The sequence below is a fragment of the Gopherus evgoodei genome, chromosome 1 (assembly GCF_007399415.2).
Source record: "Gopherus evgoodei ecotype Sinaloan lineage chromosome 1, rGopEvg1_v1.p, whole genome shotgun sequence".
NCBI classification, from domain to species: domain Eukaryota; kingdom Metazoa; phylum Chordata; order Testudines; family Testudinidae; genus Gopherus; species Gopherus evgoodei.
In genome coordinates, this window is record NC_044322.1 from 255,016,488 (window position 1) to 255,042,686 (window position 26,199).

A 26,199-nucleotide genomic window follows, 5' to 3' on the forward strand; every position below is an offset into this window, starting at 1 on the left:
ATTTGCTCAGTTGTCTTAGATCTAAGGTCGGTCTCCATCCTCCATCAGGAGCAGCAGCAGCACCCTAGAAGTGGAGAGGCCACTGGCACCTGAACTGTGACCCAGCCCTCCAGTGCCACTCCTTCCCCTCTTGAGGGGCTTGCTCTTCTCCATGCCCTCCCCCCATTGCTTGCCCTTACTGCAGATAAAAAAAATGGAGAGCAATGGTTCCCTGGTCATCCCCCCATTCCAGCACCCCTGCCCTCCATCCTCCTTTGGAACAAATAATTTGAATAAAACCCTTTCCGCCTGTGAGGGGATGGGTCTGGCTCTACTGCTCCTAAACAAAGGAGGGAGCATACTTCTTGACTCAGTATAGTCTCATGAGAGGGGTCCCTGAAGAGGGACAGGGAAGTGTAGGCTATAAAACATTGGGCTATACCATTCATGCTTCACTTATCTCTTGTAATACACTCCTTCACTTATCTCTTGTAATACACTCCTAGGCCTATTAGAAATGGGAAGAGGAGGGGAAAAAAAGCCTTCATGAGCAGGGAGGTGGACAAAAGGTTGCAGCTTGCAATCTTGGGGAGGAGGAAAAACCTGAAACCTCTCAACACACACCGCATACTGAGGCACTCATGAGGCAGACATGCTAAAGCTCAGTCTCAGGCTGAGGTGGTACAGAAGAAACTGAGGGCAGTTGACCCATGCAGCCCCATGTACCCTTGGAGTGTGGCATAAAGTTGTTTAGAGTACTTGAGCAGGCTGAACAGACACTGCTAATGACAAGCCTCTAATCAAGGGCTTGAGACCCACACACACACACACCTGAAGTAAAGCACCTATACATACACTACTTAAAATACAAATCTTTGGTCATATTGCCTTCAGTTCCCTTTAGCCATGCATTCTAACTTAGGCCCTAACTGTGTAAGCAGATCCAGGAACGGAAGAATCTTGTGCCCACCTGGAGCCCCATTTGATTTCTGTGGATCTGCTTGTGTGATCAGGGCTCAAGATTGTAAGTTCTTCAAGGAAGGATCTTTGTCTGCATTTATAAAGCACCATGCATGCTAACTGTAGGAATATAAGCCTACACGAGTTCCGAGTGAACTATGGTTTTTAATTCAATTTGGATGTTCGCACAATATGCTGAAAGCACGTAACTAAAAAAAGTGAAATCATGAGAAAATGGTTTGTTAAACTTCTAGTGTCCCTTGAAATACCAGCATTATCTTATTTAAGGGTTTGGGCTGAGGTAACAAATTAAAAAACACTGTTAATTGGGTATGCTGTGCAGTAACTGCATAGGGTTTTTAATATATTTATTTTAAAAAATGCCTCACCTGGCCTTAGCTAAAGCCCAGTAACCAGCAAAGACATCACTTGAAAGTTACAGTGTATAATAGGCAAGGTTTTTAGGGATTTCTTTGTCAGAGTTTTGATTTACCCCTCTGATGAGGCACCATGATAGGAAGGTACCTGACAGGCCTGATCCTGTTGTAAGTATTTTGGCCAACAGTTATACTGTATATGGCAGCAATAATACAGTATAAAGTGTATATGCCTGTACTTTAGTTTGGATGTAACTAAAACACCAAGTGTCCTTTAGACTAATGAAGAAATGCTTGTGTGGAAACTGAGTCATGGAAAACCTTTGTAAGCTCATTACAAAAATTATTTCCAGCATTTCTGATGATGCATCAATAAACACTTCCTATGCATGAGAAGCTATCAGCACCAAGATGGATACCACACTTAGTACATGTTAGAAACCAGCTACTGAGCTGGATACTGCCGCCTGATTTAGGCAACACTTTCATTGATTTACCAAAATATACACCAGGGTTGAGACTTTGGTCCTAAGAATTTGTTTTGAATGAAGTCACACTTCAGGTGGTCTCAGACACTTGTGGCTCCCACTGAAGTTACTAAGGACACACAGCAAGACAAAAGATTTTTCCCTTAAAATATTGTGGATAGGGTGGGGAGGGGAGAAGAGAGAGGGAAAGAGAAAGAGGAGAATACTCCCGGTTTCTGCTGAGGATACTGGAGTGTTTAAAAAAAGGCATTGGTTTCAGGTTTAGTCTTAGTTTCCCATTTTATTATTTAGACCAGGGATTGGCAACCTTTGGCACACGGCCCATCAAGGAAATCCACTGGCGATCCAGGATGGTTCGTTCACCTGCAGCATCCACAGGTTTGGCCGATCAGCACTCCCACTGGCCGCGATTCACCGTTCAGGCCAATGGGGGCTGCAGGAAGCAGCGTGGGCTGAAAGATGTGCTGACCGCCACTTCCCACAGCCCCCATTATGGTGGCCACTTTGCATCCAAAAGTACAAATACACTTGACTCCTTCAAAATCAGAGACATAGAATTTAGAACAGAAAATATTTACCAGTATCTGAAATCCAAGAGGAAATTACTAGGGCTGTCGATTAATCGGTTAGCTCCCATGATTAATCCCAAAAAATTAATCACGATTAATCACAGTTTTAATCGCACTGTTAAACAATAGACTACCACTTGAAATTTATTAAATCTTTTGGATGTTTTTCTACATTTCTATATAGTATTCCATATTGTAATTGTAATAAAAATATACACTTTTATTTCAAATATTTGCATTGTAAAAAATAGTATTTTTCAATTCACTTCATACAAGTACTGTAGTACAACCTGTGGGGAAAGTGCAACTTACAAATATTGATTTTTTTGTTATGTAATCACTCAACAAAACCATGCAAAACTTCAGAGCCTACAAGTCCACTCAATTCTACTTCTTGTTTGGCCAATTCCTAAGACAAAACAAGCTTATTTACATTCATGGGAGATAATGCTAACTGCTTCTTATTTATATCACCACCAAAAGTGAGAACAGGCATTTGCATGGCACTTTTATAGTCAATATTGGCACGTAAATACCTTGCAGATATGCTAAACATTTGTAGGCCCCTTCATACTTCCATGCTAATGACGCGCGTTAAAAAAATATATAATGCATTCAATTTGTGACTGTACTCCTTGTGGGGGAGAATTTTATGTCTCCTGTTCTGTTTCTCCTGCATTCTACCATATATTTAATGTTAGAATGATGACCCAGCACATGCTGTTCATTTTAAGAACACTTTCACAGCAGATTTGACAAAATGCAAAGAAGGTACCAATGCGAGATCTCTAAAGATAGTTACAAACCTTGGGCCAAGGTTTAAGAATCTGAAGCATCTTCCAAAATCTGAGGGGGAAAAGGTGTAGGGAATGCTTTCAGAAGTCTTAAAAAAAAAAGCAACACTATGATGCAGAAACTACAGAACCCAAACCACCAAAAAGAAAAAAAAAATCAACCTTCTGCTGCTGGTATCTGACTCAGATAATGAAAGTGATCATGTGTCAGTCCACACCGTTCTGGACTGTTATTGAGCAAAACCCATCATCAGCATAGATGCGTGTCCCCTGGAATGGTGGTTGAAGCATGAAGGGACATAAGATCTTTAGCGCATCTGGCACGTAAATACCTTGCGACTCCAGTTACAGCAGTGCCACGCAAATGCCTGTTCTGACTTTCAGAGGACATTGTAAACAAGAAGCGGACAGCACTATCTTCTGCAAATGTAAACAAATTTCTTTGAGCAGGACTTGCAGGCTCTAAAATTTTAGATGGTTTTATTTTTGAATGCAGGTTTTTTGTACATAATGCTACATTTGTAAGTTCAGCTTTCATGATAAAAAAATTGCACTACAGTACTAGTATTAGGTGAATTGAAAAACACTATTTACTTTGTTTTTATACAGTGCAAATATTAGTAACCAAAAATATAAAGTGAGCATTGTACACTTAGTATTGTGTTGTAACTGAAATCAATATATTTGAAAACGTAGAACACATCCCAAAATATTCCAAATAAATGGTACTCTAGTATTGATTAACAGTGAAATTAATCATGCAATTAATTTTCTTAATGGCTTGACAGCCCTAGAAATTACTGATTATCACAATTCCAAATGTTATAGAGCAGTTAGAAATACCAAACTGACATGTTTTAGCCAATTTCTACTTGAGCATCTGCAAGGGAACTGGCAACTCCTAGAAGCACAAAAAAGAGTCCACAGAAGAGATCTGAGTGGGCGCTTTTTTTCCCTGCTCCAAGACTATACCAGCTCTCTCAACTGCATTAATTCTGTTGGAAAGAGGTGTGGAAATCTGCATACATCCAGATTGCAAACCACCACTTAAGACATTGGCTCACTCTTGTTCAGCTCTTGTGCAGCCAGCAGGAACAAATCAGGGCACTAAGCTTTCTGAGGTCATGATTAGGGCAACCTCATCAGAAAGTTCAGCTCTTTTTCACCTGCTGGTTAGGACAAAGAGCACAGAAGAAGGGACAGGAGTAGTTCAGGAAAACTATTTCTATGAGACATCCGACCTCCTGTATTACATACAAGAGTAGAAAACTATTTCATGGCATAGAACACGCTACTGCACAATACTTTATGAGCTTCAAAAGGAAAAGATGAAACAAGAAACCAAAGATGTACTCGATATCTTGCAGTGCTATGGTTAAAGATCAATATGGTTAAAAAGTCACTACTCTGATAGAAGATTTACGAGACATTCTTCAGGCACTTTCTGTTTATATATAGGACATAACTAAATGAAGTGAAGTGTTTTATCCCACCCAACACAGAATTCCACTTTATTATTATTAATAATTATTATTAAAGGAATGACTGCTTAGTAACATTCCTTAGACAAAGAATATTTAGATCTTAGTCATTCCTTGGTTTAAAAAATAAAATATTAAATTTGAATGTTTCTGCTTGGATTAAAATTGCACAACATCTGGTGTCACATCTTTAAAGCCTGAAAAAGTCTACATATCTGCAATTAATAGAGCAGACAATCCACCCAAAGTAGTATTGTCTTGGGAAAAGGCTGATCACACAATCCATCCGTGCTGAGTAGTTGTCAGTTGTTATGATCTTTGTAGACCAACACTTAGTTGAATGATAATTGTAGTGACTGCAGCCAAAGATCACAAAATGAAAAGTGGTGCATTATGTATATTTAAAAATTTGTTCATACCAATTCTTATTTAATATAATGAAATAAGCCACTCAAGAATGCACTATTAGAAATTAAGGCTTTTTTTTTTTTTTTTTTTTAAAGGTACAGAGATAGCATCTGTTTTCACTGAAAACCACTTGGAAAAAAACATTCCTGATAATCTGTAAAAATGGTTACTCTGTATTTCTTCCAAATATCCTTTCACTTTCCATCCATCAACATCTCATTTTACTCAGTATTGTACTGTTTCTGAATGTTCTGCCCGGTTTCAGGACTCACTTGTGGGAGTTAATATTTATACAGACAAATAAAAAATGTTTCATATATGGGGACCGGCTACACTCATAATTTAGTTGTAATGCTAGCTTCTGAGATATTAAAATAAGGAAACAGATTTATACAAAATTCTGAAAACTAACATTTTACAACTTGTTTAATACCATCACCTCGTATGGAAGAAAAAAAAAGTCATTAGTAGTTAGAGATTGCAGAGAAAAATATACTAATCACATGATCAAATAATTGCTCAGCATGTCCTTTCTTGGAACCCACTCACAACTAAAAGCAAAAAAGATTTATCCAATTACATGCTACTTTCATTTGTCTTATTTTAGCGTGTGATGGAAAACAAAAGGCCCCAAATCATTAATCAAGAGAAGAGTTAATGTGTGTTCTCCATACACTACTGCAGCAGGCTCCATATGTCTCCCACTTTTCAATGGAGAGATTCAAAGCTTATTCCCCAACCAAGTTATAAATACCTTAGTACATTTCATTGATATGAGTAGTAGTAGAGTAAATTAAATGCTTTGCTTCATGATTCTACTATAAACCCTTTACATCTATTGCCTTTCATTGATAAGAATCCCAAAGATTTTATTGCTGGACAGCCCAAATTTTAGAGATATGCGATTGTAGGAATAGCATATAGAAATCAGACATGCAATTGTATGCACAAGCGTGCAGTTAAGACACACAGCTGGCCATTTTGTGCAAGAAAATATTAACATGCATGAATGCATAGATAAGCACAAAAAAGTTACTTTTTAAAATAATGGAAATTATATACATCACTAGCAGGTAAAATTATTTGCAGCAGCCGGTGTATATAAAATGACACCTCAGATTAAGGAAAAATTCTGCTATTGTCAACAACGTAGAATGGCTGTCACTATGTTTTATAAGGCTTTGCAGATTAAATCCCTCCTCCCTCCCCACATCTCTCCCTTTTACAGGATTGAAGTGAATAGGGAAAAAACTGGAGAGGAGATGAGGGGAGTAATTCTGGCTTGCCCACTGAAGGTTCACTGAAGCCCTGAAAATATCATGCAGATTGTCTGGACGCAGGGCGCATTTTATGGCTGAATTAAAACCTGTTAAATTAAATTAGCAAGCACTAGATACTTCACACCATAATTTCAGTCATCTCCCCCCCTTTTTTATTTTTAAGGAGACAAGCAAGCTACTAATTAATGGAAATTAAGCACACATATTCCAAGACTAATACATTTTTTCTTCAGTGAGAGTTTTAGGAGACGGGTCATATTGATTCTTGTTTTATTTTTAGAAGAATATTTTAATATGAGTTTTTAAAAGATTATTTTTATAGTCAAAAAGCATATATTCTTTGCAGATCCATAAAGTACATTCTGATTAAAGTTACCTTAACTTTTATACCATCACTCAGAGCAGGGTTATTTCAGATCTAAAAGATTTTTAAGCTTATTTTTTAGAAAGTAACTTCTGTATCAGGGAATGTTCCTTCAAAAATTCAAAGTCAAATATCCACTTTGAAATGCAAAAGTTTTTACATTAAATCCATGAGTAATAAGATTTAGTTTTACATTAAGAGGTGACCTAACAGATGTTTTTAGTATGCATAGTAAAGAGACATCTGTTTCCAACTAGGTCACTGAGGCCATGTCTACATCTAAAATTTTGCAGCGCTGGTTGTTACAGCTGTATTAGTACAGCTGTATAGGGCCAGCGCTGCAGAGTGGCCACACTTACAGCAACCAGCGCTGCAAGTGGTGTTAGATGTGGCCACACTGCAGCGCTGTTGGGCGGCTTCAAGGGGGGTTCCGGGACCGAGAGAGCAAACCGGGAAAGGAAACCAGCTTCGCCGCGGTTTGCTCTCTCAGTCCCGGAGCCAGCCAGCAAACCGCAGGGAAGGAGACCTGCTTGCTCGGGGTTCCGGGACCGAGAGAGCAAACCGGGAACGCCGCGGTTTGCTCTGTCGGTCCCGGAGCCAGCCAGCAAACCGCGGGGAAGGAGACCTGCTTGCTCGGGGTTCCGGGACCGAGAGAGCAAACCGGGAAAGGAAACCAGCTTCGCCGCGGTTTGCTCTCTCGGTCCCGGAACCCCGAGCAAGCAGGTCTCCTTCCCCGCGGTTTGCTGGCTGGCTCCGGGACCGAGAGAGCAAACCGCGGCGTTCCCGGTTTGCTCTCTCGGTCCCGGAACCCCGAGCAAGCAGGTCTCCTTCCCCGCGGTTTGCTGGCTGGCTCCGGGACCGAGAGAGCAAACCGCGGCGTTCCCGGTTTGCTCTCTCGGTCCCGGAACCCCGAGCAAGCAGGTCTCCTTCCCTGCGGTTTGCTGGCTGGCTCCGGGACCGAGAGAGCAAACCGGGAAAGGAAACCAGCTTGATTACCAGAGGCTTCCTCCTTCCACGGAGGTCAAGAAAAGCGCTGGTGAGTGTCTACATTGCATTACCAGCGCTGGATCACCAGCGCTGGATCCTCTACACCCGAGACAAAACGGGAGTACGGCCAGCGCTGCAAACAGGGAGTTGCAGCGCTGGTGATGCCCTGCAGATGTGGACACTCTCAAAGTTGCAGCGCTGTAACTCCCTCACCAGCGCTGCAACTTTCTGATGTAGACAAGCCCTGATTTGCTATGCAACCTGAACATCGCTGTTGACAAGGCAGGAATGAAAAAGCTTGATGAATCCTTACTTCCAACTGTCTGCTGCAGGTGCCAAAGAGAACCTGATCTTGAGCAATGTTAGCAACACAGTCAAGTCCTTGTAAACAAGCTCTTGAATAATGGTACATTAAAAAGACATATCAGATAGGGTACAACATTTACTATTCTTTCAGCCTGTCAACAATCCTTGAGCTATCTTTTTTATATGGATCCTAGCAAAGACCTCAGTATCCTAGGCTAGTTAAAAAAGCCTTTTATGAAAACATAGTTAATTTTGGGGTGTGAATGTCTGTAAGTCTGTCCCTGCCATTCCTCCCCTCCCGCCCAGCCTTTATACAAACTACATTCCAGGTCGTTACTACTAGACAGTGTTCTTTTAAATATGTCCGTCACACGTTCTTCTACAAGATTTTTCACAAACCACTACATTACTGTGCTAGTGCAGCAGAAATAAACTGGACTATGAAGATACTAGCCTTATTCATTTTCAGTGCCGAGTGAAGTAAGAAGACTGAAGAAGAAATGCAGCAGGTGAAAAGTACATTAAGTTCTCTTTTTTTGTAGTGTGAATGATTTCAGGTTACTTTTAGCTTCTCCTTTTTTAGGAGTTATTTGTGTAGGAGGCATTTATTTTCATAGGCAAATGCAAGTGAGTGGTTAAGCCTGTTTCAGAGAATAACATGGTCAAACACTGTAAGAGTTAATCTACAGTATGTAAAACTGAAAATAAGGAACTCACTGTTATGGTTAGAATAAATCAATACAGTACAACAAATAGTGACATCAATAGTGATAAGTTAGCTGGGTAACCAACAAGTCAGTCTCCTTATTGGAGACTATTGTAGCTGGATTCTCCACTAATAAAGAACATTTACAAATATGAGCAAAGGATGCCTTAATTCCTTTGGTATCAAGAGTTTTCTTAGGGGAGCATATTTTTAATATGTAATTCAGAAAGTTATAAGCAGTGCACTGACTTTCTATTATATACTAATTCTATGACTGTGTATTTTGCAACAAAAAAAGTCGTCTAATTTTTCCACTTTAAACTGGCTATTGGTCTCATTATCAAAAAACATATTATAGGCAGGTTTTGGGGTCAGAGGATATTGAGATTGTTAACTCTTGTTATGAGCTGCCACATGATACCAGGAATACATTGACATAGGACACTCCCAGTAACTCAGGAATTAGTTACTGGCTACTGGCCAGTAAGAAAAGAAGTCATTTTTGAGACTGGAGTTTGTGGCTCAAATTAATTTCATTCTATTTGATGGTCTCTTTACATTTGATAGAATCATTAAATGCCCAAGTATTTTCACTTAGATTCATTGGGTCTGGGCATCTGCTTATCGCACCCATATATTTTTTTGGTGGTGGGAGGGGGAGATTTGGCTATTAAAAGTTACAGAACAAGGTGTTACTGCCATCATCTACCCTCAAGCTTGAAGCTGTTTCGGGGGAACATAATTATCCCATTTATGTCCTATTTGTAGCACTGTCACAAGAAGATGAAAGTGAAAAGGATCACCATATTCCCTTTAACTAGATGGGTGACAGGTCACATAAGTAGATCAAGATAAAAAAAACAACAATTCTCATCTACACTGATAAAAATCTAAGACAGATATTTTAAACATACCAGGAACATCATTTTCCATATATACATTTCCCCATGTTTTCTTGTACATATAGTGTTTTATTATGGAAACTCCAGCTTGTCTTTATCAGCTATTACAATAGTAAGTCTACTCTCTCCATCCATATGTACACCACATGGAGTCTATGACTCAGTAAAACCTGTTTAAATGACCCATTACCCCTCTTACAGACCTTCTCTCCTAGCATTTAATTTGAGAAAGCATCCCCTTCTGTTCGAGTGATGGATGTTAAAACTCCGTCACTTCCAAGAGCTCTGACTGAGTTCCAGGTCCCCAAACAATTCCATCACAACCCCACACTCTTGAGAGGCAAGAAAAAGTTCATTGACCTGTATGGCGTCAGTAACCAGCTTCTCTGTCCTTTCCAGAGTCACATCCTGATGGTTTACCTTGACAATCCTATGTTAACAAATTTACAAAGGCCCCAGACTCTTATGGCTACACGGCAGCGCTTTGAAGTGTGAGTGTGGTCGGAGCGCTGCATGTAAACCACATCCCTTACGGGTGTAGCTTGCAGCGCTGATTACACTGAGGCTTTACAGCGCTGTATCTTGCAGCACTCAGGGGGGTGTTTCTTCACACCCCTGAGCGCGAAAGTTGCAGCGCTGTAAAGTGCCAGTGTAGCCATGGCCTTAATTCCAACCTTTTTTTAAATAAAGCCTTTGGCTGTTCATTCATTTACAATTCTAACAAGAAGAAAAAAAAAGTCAGGAACAGGAACTGCAACCATGAGAAGATAGACCCCTTTCCATGGTCTTGTCTACACAAGGAAGTTAATCAGCATTACTACTATAACACTATATTTCAACGAAGTAAACTGAAAGAAGATCACTATTATTCTGAAACTGACAGTCCACATGGGGAATACCAATATAATGAATTGTGAAATTATGTTATAGTAGGGCCAGTAAGTTTCCCAGTTTAGAAAAAGCCTATGTGAGAATTTTAATGACTCCCTACTCAATTTGACAACCCATAGAGTAAAGGAAAAATTTTCCATTTATCTAACATCTATTCCTACAAGACATCAAGTCAATTTTCTTACTAAAATATCTCACCTTACAATTAGGGCTGTCGATTAATCGCAGTTAACTCACGCAATTAACTCAAAAAAATCAATTATGATTAATCGCACGGTTAAACAATACAATACCATTGACATTAAATATTTGATATTTTTCTACATTTTCCAATATATTGATTTCTATTACAAACACAGCCTACAAAATGTACAGTGCTCACTTTATCATTTTTACAATGCAAATATTTGTAATAAATAATATAAACAGAAGAAACAGCATTTTTCAATTCATCTCATACAAGTACTGTAGCGCAATCTTTGTCTTGAAAGTGCAACTTATAAACGTATGTATTTTGTTACATTGTTTTGCGTTTGAGTGCAGTTATGTAAAACTTTAGCCTACAAGTCCACTCAGTCCTATTCAGCCAATCACTAAAACAAACAAGTTTGTTTACATTTGTGGGAGATACTGCTGCCTGCTTCTTATTTATAATGTCACCTAAAAGTGAGAACAGGCATTTGCATGGCACTTTTGTAGCTGGCATTCCAAGGTAGTTACATGCCAGATTTACTATTAGTATGATCCTTCATGCTTTGGCCACCATTCCAGAGGACATGCTTCCATACTGATGTTCGTTAAAAAAATAATGTGTTAATTAAATTTGTGATTGAACTGCTTGGGGGAGAACTGTATGTCTCTTGTCCTGTTTTACCCGCATTCTGCATATATTTCATGTTAGTAGTTTGGATGATGACCCAGCACATGTTGTTCATTTTAAAAACACTTCCACAGCATATTTGACAAATCGGAAAGAACGTACCAATGTGAGATTTCTAAAAATAGCTACAGCATTCAACTCAAGGTTTAAGAACCTGACGTGTCATCCAAAATCTAAGAGGGATGAGGTGTGGAGCATGCTGTCACAAGTCTCAGAAGAGCAACACTACAATGCAGAAACGACAGAACCCAAAACCACCAAAAAAGAAAATGAACTCTCTATTGGTGCCATCTGACTCAGATAATGAAAATAAACATGCATCGGTCTGATCTGCTTTGGACAGTTATCTAGCAAAACTCGTCATCAGCATGGATTCATGTCCCCTGGAAAGGTGGTTGAAGCATGAAGGGGCATATGAATCTTTAGCACATCTGGTACGTAAATATCTTGCAACGCTGGCTGCAACAGTGCCATGCCAACTCCAGTTCTCACTTTCAGGTGATATTGTAAACGAGAAGCAGGCTGTATTATCTCCTGCAAATTATAACCTACTTGTTTATATGAGTGATTGGCTGAAGTAGGACTCAGTGGACTTGTAGGCTCTAAAGTTGACACTTTTTTAAATGCAGTTTACATACAGTGTCATAGCTAAATACAAGATTTAAGAGATAGACACATGCTAAAACTCTCTCTTCAATCTTGTATTTAGCTGTGACACACTGAGGGCTTGGCTACACTGGAGAGTTGCAGCGCTGGTGGTGGGTTTGCAGCGCTGCAACTTAGTAACTGTCCACACCTGCAAGGCACATCCAGCGCTGCAACTCCCTGGCTGCAGCGCTGGCTGTACACCTGGTCTGCTTGGGGTGTAACGATTGCAGCGCTGGTGATGCAGCGCTGCTCATCAAGTGTGGCCACCAAAAGCGCTGTTATTGGCCTCCAGGGTATTAGGAGGTATCCCAGAATTCCTGTCCACAACAAACCTGAAGAATGGCTAAACTCTGAGCTCCCCGGAGCTACTGATCTAAAAAACAAACAGCTGCTCTTTGCTCCAGCGAGCGAGCAGAGGCAGGGGAATTGCTTTGGAATGTTCACAGCTGTTTGCTTGAGGAGAGAGGGGAGTCAGTGTTGAGCAGCTGCTTATGTGTTCCTAAGGGCTTGTCTACATCACAAAGTTGCAGCGCTGGTGAGGGGGTTACAGCGCTGCAGCTTAGGAGGTGTACACATCTGCAGGGCATCTCCAGCGCTGCAACTCCCTGTTTGCAGCGCTGGCCGTACTCCCGTTTTGTCTCGGGTGTAGAGGATCCAGCGCTGGTGATCCAGCGCTGGTAATCAAGTGTAGACACTTACCAGCGCTTTTCTTGACCTCCGTGGAATAAGCAGTTATCCCAGCATACCTGAGGAAGCCTCTGGTAATCAAGCAGGTCTCCTTCCCCGGTTTGCTCTCGCGTTCCCCTAACCCCCGAGCAAGCAGGTCTCCTTCCCTGCGGTTTGCAGGGGGGTTCGGGGAACACGAGAGCAAACTGCGGCGAAGCTGGTCTCCTTCCCCGCAGTTTGCTCTCGCGTTCCCCGAATCCCCGAGCAAACAGGTCTCCTTCCCTGCGGTTTGCTCTCGCGTTCCCCGAATCCCCGAGCAAGCAGGTCTCCTTCCCTGCGGTTTGCAGGGGGGTCGGGGAACACGAGAGCAAACCGCGGCGAAGCTGGTCTCCTTCCCCGGTTTGCTCTCGCGTTCCCCGAACCCCCCTTGAAGCCGCCCAACAGCACTGCAGTGTGGCCACATCTAACACCACTTGCAGGGCTGGTTGCTGTAAGTGTGGCCACTCTGCAGCGCTGGCCCTATACAGCTGTACTAATACAGCTGTAACAACCAGCGCTGCAAAATTGTAGATGTAGACATACCCCAAGGCTATTTAGGAGTGCATAACTGTTATTCACTAAATGCAAGAGGGATGGGGGAAGGGGTAAAAACTTTTAAAATGATTAAAGGTAGGTGCTGTGTATCTTCCAGTCCTTAGAACTTGCAAGGCAGGGAGCTGAGAACAGTGTCAGCTCCAAAATCCACTCTGTCTCCCTCACGCTCCTTGTCACACTCCACCTCACCCCCTTCTTTTGAAAAGCACGTGCTGCCACTTGAATGCTGGGATAGCTGCCCATAATGCACCACTCCCAACAGCGCTGCAAATGCTGCAAAATGAAGCCACTGCAGCGCTGGTAGCTGTCAGTGTGGCCACACTGCAGCGCTTTCCCTACACAGCTGTACGAAGACAGCTGTAACTCCCAGTGCTGTACAACTGTAAGTGTAGCCATACCTTGAGTACCTTTCCCAGACCTGAAGAGGAGCTTTAGGTAGCTCTAAAGCTTGTCCGGCTCACCAACAGAAGCTGGTCCAATAAAAGATATTACCCCATCCACCTTGTCTCTAGTATCCTGGGACTGACATGGTTACAACAGCATTACATAGTACCATAATTAAATGCAATAAGGTATAAAAATTAAGTTGAAGTACAACATTTTTGATAAACACTATCTTCAAAGTACAGTTAGTATTCAAAGTTTAAAATTCCCCACACTTATTTAATTCATGTCCATAAATTTCACAAATTGAACTGTTGGTTTGCCTTTTACACCGTGGGCCAAGTCCCAGTATTTACTAGGATGGATTCATTTTATAGCCATGTAAATCTGAAGCTGACAGTTTAATAGCCGCTTTAGTTTCTATCTGAAAGTAGAAGGCTTAAAGAAAAATAAACTTGAATTTACTGTGTGTTTCCATCTCAGGACACGGGAGAAAAGTTGTCACACATGCTATTTAGTATAGAGTTCAATAGGACACAAAAACAAATACTGAACTTTCATGCTCTTCAGGATACAGGTCACATCAAACATATTGCTCTTCTTCCGATGCCAACTAGCTATTAAGCTCCAGCACAAGCTTGAATTCTCTCTTTTTTCTCACACACCATAAGACATTTTCTTCCAGCCTCTAAACCAGTTTTATAGTAGCGCCAAGTAGTTTCTTGGCTTGAAATCACATATCTCTACATTACAACACATTAAAGGCCAGGTAACCAGACATATATTTTCAGTAAATTAAACTGCCAGTGAATTACCCTTAAGATAAAAATATTAACTGGATATTATGGCATTGGATCCATTTCCTATTTTATAAATAAGCACTCAAACTGAACTAACATTACATTAAAGAGAGCACAGAGGAACTAAACAAAAGACAGTGTTGCATTGTGATGGCAAATTTAATTTACAAGGACAGCTGTTTATAAAACACTCATTGTTTACAAAATAAGTCACTAGGTTGTCTCCATAAAATTAAGCACAATTCACACACATGGCCAATTTATGTTTAAATGTGTATTACAAAGGCTATCCCTAGTGAAAGGGAACACATAGGTCATGTAATTCCAGCTGATGTTGGAATGCTGACTCATTTGGCAACTTGTCAGTAAGTCCCATGACTTAGTGAAGTTGTCTGTGCTTCACTGCTGATCCCAAAATGAGTGTGTGTGTGTGGGGGGGGGAGGGGAGGAATCTAACTTCCATTCAAAATTTATTAGGGAAAAAAATATGGTACTACTTACATAGCAGGAGAGCTAACCTCTTCCAATTTCTGACATATTTTGCGCTCCCAACTGTAACTCAATTCTAATAAGACCACAGTTCAGCAAGGCACTTACAGATGTGGTTAACAGCATGTGAATAGTGACTACAACAGAATTTACATGCTTAAAGTTAAGCATGTGCTTAATTACTTTGCTGGATTGGGAGACAGAGTTTCCCTGTCACTGGACTAACTGTCCTCCTGGAAGCCTACGATTCACTGCAGTCTGACAGAGATGGGAACCCTATCGAAGCTACATAAATGCCATTATGCCAGTATTTAGTTTTTTCATTATTTTTTAAAAAAACACACAGAGACGATGACATTCTATACAGATACATATGAATATATTTCTCTTTAACAGCTTCAAAGGTCTAATTTATACTACAGCCCCAGGCCAGTCCACACATTTTATGTTGTATGAACAAGAAAGAAAGTTGCTGTCCAGGCCCCCTCTATCTCCATCATATAATAGTCAACAAGCCACTTCCTTGGTTATGATTTAATGGCAAGTGAAGAAAGCTGTTACTGTTGCCCAGACCTGTAATCAGACTAATGTCCATGCTGCTGGTTTTGCAATATTTTTCCAGTACCATAAATCTAATTAAAAATGTCAAGAGTAATTTACATTATTTTAATGCAATAAGATGCATTATCCTTATTACTGTGCTCTCATTACACCTTTATAGTAAGATGCAAAGGGTCCAATAAGAACCTTGATCAGTTTACATAATATTTTTCTGTACTGCTGCAGCACTCGGAGATCCCAACTGAGGATCTGGGACACACTGTGCTAGATGCTATGCACAGATGTAGTAGAAAATCACTGCACCAAAGAGCTTACAGTCAAAGAATACGACAGGAGAAAACAGGTAGATGCAACAAATAAGCAGAGGAAGGTCAAGGTAATAGTGGGACAAACAAGCACAATAAGCAACACATCTATTGCTTAGCCATACAATTTTGTTTAATATGGTATACCAGGAGAGGGAAGGAGGGAAAGTTTAGGATGTTTTTACAGTGTTACTGTAAAACATATTATTGAGTTAAAGTATATTACTTTTATATGATTGTTACTAAGTTGAACAGCAAAATGTGTAATGTACATACTCAAGCCATATTGTTGGAATTGGACTACGTTAAAACTTGAGTTATTCTAATGCCTGTTTTATCAACAGAGTTAAAGACAACTTTTTTAAAAAACGCTTTCATGTCATTTATTTTTCAACAAATATTTTAATACATCCCCTATGAGTTCCTCAGGTTCACACACACACACCCACACCCACCCACCCCTTGTCCTAGATCTGACAATGCCAATTCTTCCTACTGAAAAAAAAAAAAAGTCTGACTACTGTAGTGGCGTTAGAACTGCTGAACGGAAGACACTAAATTAACAGGTGAAATGAAACCTTAAAAAAAGTACAGTATGTTTATGTTCACCCACAGTCCTCATTTTGTCTTACAATTTCTGCTTAAGCTGTTTCACATAGTAAATCAGCTAATTCATACAAGAAGTGGTGATAAACTCTTCTTAAGACAGTGTTGGCTATCAAGTTATTTTCAGAAACAGGAATAAGAAACAAGTGTTAAAACCTTTAAAAGGTTATATTATGCAAATCAGATTTAGTACACTGTTCACCTTCAGTGGTGAGATGCCACATAAGCCAGGAGTTTGCTACTGAAACTAGCAGAATTTAGATAAACAAATGAAAGCAATGCTACACAATAACTGCACACCTTTTTAAGCATTTAAACTATCATTTTAAGACAAGAAATTCTAAATTAACAGTCCCAGCATTACCTTATCTATGTGCCTAGTGGACAGCACACAAGGTCTTTCATTATCTGATTACTCAATTTACATTAATACAAACGGACAGATGCAATTATTTTGAATCTTAGATTAATGTATTTTAGACAAGAGAATGAAACTCAAATTGTGTCAGTCTTACAAAAAAAGTTCAGAAAATAAAGATCTTTCTATTATTGTCCACTATGTCAAGATCCATCACATAATGACAATCCTTACTGCAGTGATGCATGCTACCAGGCAGATTTAAGCTTCCCACACCTACCTTACTCCCTGATTCTGCAAATGTTTACATACATGGGTAACTTTACTCAAGTATGTAGTCCCATTGATAGCAATGGGGACTATTCACGTGAGTAGTCAAGTTATACACGTGCATAACAGTTTGCAGAATTAGGGCTCTGGTGTGGAATTTCTTGACTTTGTGCAATTAAACCTCAGACAAAGCTGTGGTTGGTTTAATGTTTTGGTATTTTTAAGAAAAATTCAATTTTTAATAACTTCCTAATGATTTCTTCCCTAAACTTCACCTGCCTTCCTTTCAATGTATAATCCTGAAATACAGTTGAATGGATTTTCTATTAACTTCCCAAAATAGTCAACTCAATGCTAAGAACAAGTATGAGTAACCTCATCTCCAAAAGTTATTTCAGAAAGTTAAAATTTGGGTCTCTAGAAATCTGCAGTAAATTTTGTCACTCTTACACTGGGATAGTCCCTCCTGGATTCTAAGCAGGATTTTCTCCAAAATTTTCAAATAGTTAAAGAAAGTATTCTTTATTTCACCTATTCTTTCACAACCCCCTCCCTCCAATATTTTATTACACTATTCAAAATTTCCAATCCCCCTAGATTTATTTTATTCCAGACTTAAATTGGTGAGGGGGTTTTCACATTTGATAGAACATTCAGTTATTTTTATATTTGCAACATTCTCCTTTTGCAGTGTCCATCTAAGGGAATCCCACCACACTGGGTGAAGAACAGCCACTGTATGTTTATCATGTACTGACCAGCAGTGAATAAATGCAGACTTTTTGGTTTTCATCAGTAAGATTCATGAACAAACACCCTATTTTTAATATTTCTGCACTGGCCTTCAAATTGAGTTGGAAATAGCATTTAAAGTGCTTTCACATAAACCGGTTTCTAACCGAATTCTACCACCTCCACACTGGCTGGACAAGTTAAATTTTTTAAAAAGATACTTTTAATCACTTTCTCATCCCCCCCACTCCCCTCCCAAAAAAGGGGAGGGAGAGGGGGAGAAGAGGTAAAACATTTTGATTAAGGAGGACTGATGTTAACAGTACCCTCAAACACTTTTCCTTTTCTGTTTGAGGCTGAATGCATTGGAGGACTTAAAATACAACGCAGCCCAAGATTCTTGGTTCACCACCTTGGAGAAGGCCTCTTGGATGTCCCTGTATCCCTCTACCTCAGGGGTTCTCAATCTGGGGGTTGGGACACCTCAGGGGGTCACCAGGTTATTAAATGGGGGGGTAGAAAGCTGTCAACCTCCATGCCAAACCCTGCTTATCTTCAGCATTTATAATGGTGTTAAATACATATTTTTTTTAAAAGTGTCTTTAATTTATAAATGTCACACTCAGAGGCTTGCTGTGTGAAAGGGGTTGCCAGTAAAAAAAGTTTGAGACCTACTTCTACATGAGTTACCCCCTCCCAACCGTTACCTCTCTTACCCTCTCCTCAGACCTGTGATGAAATACTAGTGTGCTTCACACCCTCCGAAACAATTGACTTCGATTTTCTACTAATGGCGGAAAACCCAAACCTTCAAGAGGGAGAACCACGGCAGGGCCAGAAACAGCCTGTTTCACAGTGCCAGAAGGTACAAAGGTAGCTTTCCTGCTCTTTGAGCTCAAGTTACTGCTAAATGCACATGTTTCTGAATGATTACATCTTCACAGCAACCTCTGAATTCTGAGGCAAATGCAGCTAAACTTAAAGGATAAAGTCCAAGTGGTAATAAGATTACAGCAGCACATCTAAATGTAATCTGCTTACTGCCACTGACATAACCAGTCCTAGCCACTGCAGCTGGTTTCTATAAAGCACCGCCACTGAAAGTGGGGCGGTGGGCAGAGGGAAGCCGGAAGCCTTTTCAGAGAAGGGTGAACGCAACCGTGCTTTGCATCCAGTTGGTTTCTACTGCTGCAATTAGTGGCTGGAACTCAGGCTTCTTGGGTGGGTGGGAAGAGTTCGAGCAATACAAGGAGAAATTACCAAATAAGATTTCAGAAGCAGCCTCCCTCCAGGAAAATCCTTTGGGAGCGACTCCCTGGGAGCGGACTATGAACACAATGAAGAGGGCGAACAGCCTGTGCACCTCGATGTGCAGGGAAGAGAGTGCCCAGGCCTGCTGTAGGGTCCGTGCAGAGACACAGGCAGGCAGCCCTCGCATCCCCTGGGTGCGCTGCTCTCGCCGGGATATTAATAGTCGCTATTAACCTGTTAGCGCTCAAACGCACCCGCCCAGGCACCCCCCGCCTGCTAACGCTACGGAGAACACATCGCAATGACAGCGAGGCCAAACAAACGCTACCGCCGTCCTGGGGTACAGAGAAAGGGGCTCCAGGGCGCAGCCAGGGAGGACACGGCAGAAGATCGCAGCAGGGGTGAAGGGGCAATGAAATGCAGCCTGGGAACCACCCGGCGTCCCCTGCCCGCTGCAGCGCAGCGCCCACCCCCCCCACCGCTTACCGGCCAGTTCGTCGGGCTCCAGCCCGCTGTCCGCGTCGGTCCCGCACACCACGAAGTAGTGAGCGAAGCGGCAGGGGGCCGAGCCGGGCCCGGGGGCAGCGCTCCCGCTCATCCCTGCTGCTGCTGTAGCCGCCGCAGCCGCTGCTGCTCTGCGCTAGCGCCGGCGCGCGGGGGCCGGGCCGGGCCGGGCTCTCGCGCTCCTGCCGCTGGTCACAGCAGCGGCGTCTCCATCCCCGGCTGCAGGGGCTCGCGCGGGTCCCCGGGGAAGCGGGGGTGGGGGGGTGAGCGCGGCTCGCGCCGCTCCCGGGCTCTCTCGGGCAGGACCCCGCCGGGCACTAGAGCGCAGCGAAGGGCTCGCGCCGCCAGCAGCGAGTGTTCAGGCGGCTGCAATGCCCCCAGCCGCTGTCAGCTGAGCGGGGGCGGGGGCAAGTGCTGGGCTGAGCGTCCTCCCTGCTGCAGCAGCCAGTCACAGCGAGGGGAAAGGGCGGGCACAGCGGGACATTTAAATCACTGCACCGGAGTGGGGGGCGGGTACCGCCCGGGCACACTCGGCCCTCCCCCTCCCCCAAGCTCGAGGCTGCTGTATTGCGGCGCCGGCGCGCAGCTCTCTGCGCAGGTCACGGTTAACAACGTGGCCCCGAGGGGCTGCGGTCTCCCCCAGCAGGACTCCAAAGCAGAGCCTGGCGAGGTAAAGGCGGAGCGTGGTTTGTTTAGACTCACGGCCCAGTTTGCTGCCTAATTCTGGAGCTCGCCTCTGGCTGCCCGGTTGTGCTCCGTAGTCTCAGCTTTCGTTTTAGAAAAAGTCTATGGCAAGATCTTCTGGTAGGGAAAACAACCCTATAACCGCTGCAGCTAGTGCAGTGTGGGTGTGCACTCAGCTCCAGAGGTGCCAGCTGCTCCATTCAGCCACTTAGACCTTTGGCTAGGGTGACCAGACAGCAAGTTTGAAAAATCAGGATGGGGATGGGGGTAATAGGAGCCCATGTTTTAAAAAGTGCCAAATATTGCTTCTGGCACTTCACACTGGCACTTGTCATTGGCAAAACTTTTGTCTTCTGGGGAGGAGGGAGGTTTAAACATCTTTTGAAAAACAAAAGCTTTGTCATTCAATTGCCAGTGTAGACATAGCCTTAACATTTAGATCAACCTAGGCCATGTCTACTTATATAGCTGCAGCACATCTGATGAAGACGCTCTATGCCAGTGGTTCTTAACCTATTTACCATTGTGGGCCACATAAAATACTACCTCTATGGTCCTGAGGATGTCACATGGGCTGCAGCTCTGTGCTGTTTGGGCTGCAAGCAGCCTGCTGGCCACATGTTGAGAACCACTGCTCTATGCAGACCAGAGAGAGCTCGCCCATCTGCATAATAAAACCATCCCTGCGAGAGGCAGAAACTATGTCAGCGGGAGAGCTCTGCTGACATAGCGTTGTGCACACTGGCACTTATGTCGGTGTAACTTATGTCGCTCAAGGGAGTGGAATATTCACACCCATGAGTGACAAGTTTTGCTGACATAGGCAGTAGTGTAGTCATAGCCTTAGGTGCAGGTATAGTCAGTGCTAGGTCAACAAAAGACTTCTGGATGGATTAACTACAGTGATGGGGAGAACTGCTCCCATTGCTGTAATGAGAGTCTTCACCAAAGCGCTATAGTGGTGTGTGCCACTGCAGCATTTCTAATAAGGAAATAGTCTTAGGCTGACCTAGCTATGTCACTCAGAAGCTGTGAATTAGGTTCTTCTGTCAACCTAGCTACCATCTCTAGAGGTGGTGAACTAACTAGAGCAGTGGAAAAATGATTTCCATCGCTGTAGGACGTGTCTACACTACAATGCTCTTATGGTACAACTGCAGCATCATAGCTTGCCATTGTAGCATCTGTAGTGTACACAAACCCTAAGCCCCATTTTCAATAATGACTTAGATTTGTCTACACTACAGTCATTGAGGTGCTTTTGAGAATTTTAGCCATTGACTCGGGAACTAAAGGTAACAATATTTGGCATAGTGAAAAACTGAAAATGTGTTTTTATAAAGTATTGTAATGTAAAAATAAATAATAAAAAATTATGAAAGTATTATTCAACTTTCATAAAAGTTTTATTTTTAAAATTTAGTTTGCAGAATTTCCACTAAAGTGTTGCAGGATCCAGAATGTGTGTCCCTCCAGCTGCGAAGTACACAGGACACTGATGAGCCTTAGTTTTTGTGAGGCTTATAGTAAAGTATGTTTTCAGAAGGAATTTTAAAGAAGGGAGGGGTGAGTACAGAGCACAGCCCAGACAGTGTGTTTGATGCTGGGTAAACAAAGAGGAAGATGCAATCCGTGCCTTGAGACTTGTCTGTCCTGGAGAATGGTAGGAAAAATTCCCACCAATACTACCATTGTTTCAACTGCACAACTGCTAGTGCTGGAGAGAGCCCCATATTATAGAAGGCTCCAGCGGCAACTAGAGTAAATTTAATCAACATAGATATAAGAATACCAGAAGCCATCAAAACTACTCTAAGACACTCTAAAAATATAAGGCAGACTAAAGTCAATAATACTGGTTAGAATTGGAAGAGGAATAGATTATTTTGGATTCTATTAATATTTACTTTAAAATTCATAAACTGTTTATGGAAACTATGGCCAGTATAAAAACATACCTGACCAGTCTCTGTCAAAAATCAGTAGGTGAGTTACCAATCCTCCTTCACTTGGCACCCATAAGGCATAAGCACAAGTTCCACGAAAACATTAACAGTCTATGGCTGCTTCACCACCTCCTTCCAAGGCAATGTCTACATTACAGCTTATGTTGGCAGAACTTTTGTCACTCAGGGATATGAATAAACCACCCCCTGAGTGACATAAGCACCAGTGTGGACAGCGCTATGTTGGTGGGAGAGCTTCTCCAACTGACAGCTTCTGCTGCTCGTGGAATTGGTTTTATTATGCTGGGAGAGCTCTCTCCCATCGGCATAGAAAGTCTTCACCAGATGCACTGCAGCAGCACAGCTGCATTGGTGCCACTGCATCGCTGCAGCACTGTATGTGTAGAAAAGCCTGTAAGGGGTAGCCTTTGGAAGTGCCTACAAGTCTCCTTACTACAGTCATTGCCAAATGACTAAGTAAGGAACCCTGTTAATCTATACTGCACAGTACTACCATAAATTCACTTCAGGACTATTGTGGTCTATTAACCATAGTTTGCAGTGTTGTTGTAGCCATGTTGGTCCCAGGATATTAGAGAGACAGGGTGAGTGAAATTATCTTTTTGGGCGGAATCACATCATAAAAGAAACATTTCCTGACCCCCATCTTTTGGTCTTCAAACAACTCCCCCAATCTCACCATGCTCATCATGAGAAGCAAGCACCTCAAACACCAGAACACACCAACTCAAAGCAGCACCGGACTCTGCCATAACAACAGATCAAAACCTGTAGACAATATCTCCAATGCTACAATGATCAATGCCCCCCACAACAAACCATTCAAGATCCATGGGTCCTACACATGACAGTCAGGCCTGGTCCACAGTACAGCGTTAAATCGATTTAAACAGCGTTAAATCGATTTAATGCAGTTTAAATCGATTTAACGCTGTACCCGTCCACACTACAAGGCACTTTAAATCGATTTTAAGGGCTCTTAAAATCGATTTCTGTACTCCTCCCCAACGAGAGGAGTAACCCTAAAATCAATATTACTATATCGATTTAGGGTTAGTGTGGATGGAAATCGAAGTTATTGGTTTCATTCTTTTACTGAGCTACCCAGAGTGCACCGCTCCAGAAATCGATGGTAGCCTAGGACCATGGACGCACACCACCGAATTAATGTGCCCTAGTGTGGACACGTAAAATCGATTTTATAAAACCAGTTTTATAAAACCGGTTTTAATCATTTCGATTTTATGCTGTAGTGTAGACGTGGCCTCACAACATGTGGTGTACCTCATCCAGTGCACTAAATGCCACAATAACAACCATGTGGGTGAAACCAGATAATCACTACACTCTCAAATGAACTCACACAAAAAAATTATAAAGGACAAAAAAAACATATCACCTGTGGGCAAACACTTCACAACACGATCACTCCGTATCTGACCTCACAGTCCTCGTCCTCAAAAGAAACCGACACAACACCTTCAAAAGATGAGCCTGCGAGCTTATATTCATACCTTTGCTAAACACTAAAAATCACGGTCTTAATAAAGATACTGAATTATTGGCTTTTTACAGCAATCTGTAACCTCTTTAACACCCTCTTTTTTTGTCCTATGATTGCAGAGCCACTTGATTTTGAATGGTTTCTTACAATATGTGTTAACTCCTTATGCTAAACAATCTTTCCACCTTCTGTTTAGCTATGACACTCTGGGTATGTCTACACTATGAAATTAGATCAACTTTATAGAAGTTGATCGTTAGAAAGCGATTTTATACAGTCAGCCAGACGTGTATGTCCCCACTAAGAGCAGTAGGTTGGTGAAGTGCATCCTCAATACAGTGCCTAGCATTGACTTACTGAGTGGTGCACTGTGGGTAGCTATCCCACAGTCCCTGCTGCCCATTGGAATTCTGCGTTAAGCTCCCAATGCCTGATAGGGCAAAAACATTATTGTGGGTGGTTGGGGTATATGTCCTCAGTCTCTCCTCCCTCCCTCCCGCCTTGAAAGCAATGGCAAACAATCGTTTTGCACCTTTTTTCCTGGGTTATCCATGCAGACGCCATACCACATCAAGCATGGAGCCCGCTCAGCTGCACACTGCAGTTGTGAGCATTGTAAACACCTTGCGCATTATCCTGCAGTATGTGCAGAGCCTGGCTAGAAGCCACCAGCGCAAGGTCGATTTTGAGGAGGACATGGACACAAATGTTCCTCAAAGCCTAGGATGTGGCAATTGGGACATCATGGCGGCAGTGGGGAAGATACAGTGGAATGCCAATTCTGGGCCCGGCAAACAAGCACAGACTAGTGGGACAGCATAGTGTCGCAGGTCTAGGATGATTCCCAGTGGCTGCAAAACTTTCACATGTGTAAGGCCACTTTCATGGAACTTTGTGAGTTGCTTTCCCCCGCCCTGAAGCACAGGAATACCAAGATGAGACCTACTCTGACAGTTGAGAAGCTAGTGGCGATAGCCCTGTGGAAGCTTGCAATGCCTGACTGGTACCAGTAGGTTGGGAATCAATTCGGAGTGGGCAAATCTACTGTGGGGGCTGCTGTGATCCAGGTAGCCAAGGCAATCAATAACCTGCTAACAAGGGTGGTGACTCTGGGAAATGTGCAGGTCATAGTAGATGGCTTTGCTGCAATGGGGTTCCCTAACTGTGGTGGGGCGATAGACGGAACCCATATCCCTATCTTGGGACCGGAGCACCAAGGCAGCCAGTACATAAACCGCTAGGGATAGATACTTCTCAATGGTTCTGCAAGCACTGGTGGATCACAAGGGACATTTCACCGACATCAACATGGGATGGTTGGGAAAGGTGCATGACACTCGCATCTTTAGGAACTTCGGGCTGTTTGAAAAGCTGCAAGAAGGGACCTACTTCTCAGAGCAGAAAATTACTGTTGAGGATGTTGAAATGTCAATAGTTTTCCTTGGGGACCCAGCCTACCCCTTGCTCCCGTGGCTCATGAAACCATACACAGGCAGCCTGGACAGCAATAAGGAGCAGTTCAACTATAGGCTGAGCAAGTGCAGAATGGTGGTAGAACATGCCTTTGCATGTTTAAAAAGCCCGCTGGCGCTGTTTGTTGAGTAGGTTAGACCTCAGCGCAACCAATACACCCATTGTTATTGCTGCTTGCTGTGTGTTCCATAATATCTGTGAGAGTAAGGGAGAGACGTTTATGGCGGGGCGGGAGGTTGAGGCAAATCGCCTGGCTGCCAATTTTGAACAGCCAGACACCAGAGCGATTAGAAGAGCACAGCTAGGTGCGCTGCACATCAGAGAGGCTTTGAAAAACAGTTTAATGACTGACGAGGCTACCGTGTAACAGTGGTATGTGCTTCTCCTTGATGCAAAACTGTCCCCTTTGTTGAATGTACTTCCCTGTACACTAATCTCCCTTCAACCACAGCTGGCAAAGGAAATAAAGTCCCTATTGTTTTGAATCCATTCTTTATTTATTAAAAAAAAAAGTGAGATCACTGACAAGGTAGCCTGGGTGGAGTGGGGGAGGAGGGAAGGACAAGGCCACATTGCTTATTGTAGCCACACTACAAATCAAAACTGTTTGAATGACAGCCTTCTGTTGCTTGGACCATCCTCTGGAGTTGAGTGGCTGGATTCCAGGAGCCTCCCCTCGCCCCGTGTTCTTGGGTGGCTAGGTGAGGAGTATATGGAACTTGGCGAGGAGGGCAGGCAATTATACAATGGATGCAGTGGGGGTCTGTGCTCTAACTCCCTTTCCTGCAGCACCACCAGACACCTGATCATGTCCGTTTGCTCCCCTATTAGCCTCAGCATCTCCTCCAGCATGGTCTGATCACACTCAACTGTATGCTTTCCTGGCCTCTGCCACTGAATGCCTCCCTATCAGTGTGGGAGGACTGCAAGAGCTCTGAAAACATGTCATCGCGAGTGCATTTTTTTCACCTTCTAATCTGATAACCTCAGGGATGGAGTCGATATGGGGAGTATAGAAACATTCGCACCTG

At 42.6% G+C, this 26,199-nt stretch overlaps 1 protein-coding gene across 3 annotated transcripts in view; it reads right to left on the minus strand.

Annotated features, from left to right (window-relative positions):
- Window positions 1-19,634, minus strand: part of DENND5B (DENN domain containing 5B) — a 199,772-nt gene extending 180,138 nt beyond the window's left edge. For all 3 annotated transcript variants that reach the window (XM_030543467.1, XM_030543458.1, XM_030543486.1), the window contains exon 1: window positions 19,523-19,634. In XM_030543467.1, coding sequence (XP_030399327.1) covers window positions 19,523-19,634 — 112 coding nt within the window. The remainder of the gene's footprint in view (window positions 1-19,522) is intronic.
- Between the last annotated feature and the right edge of the window lie 6,565 nt (window positions 19,635-26,199).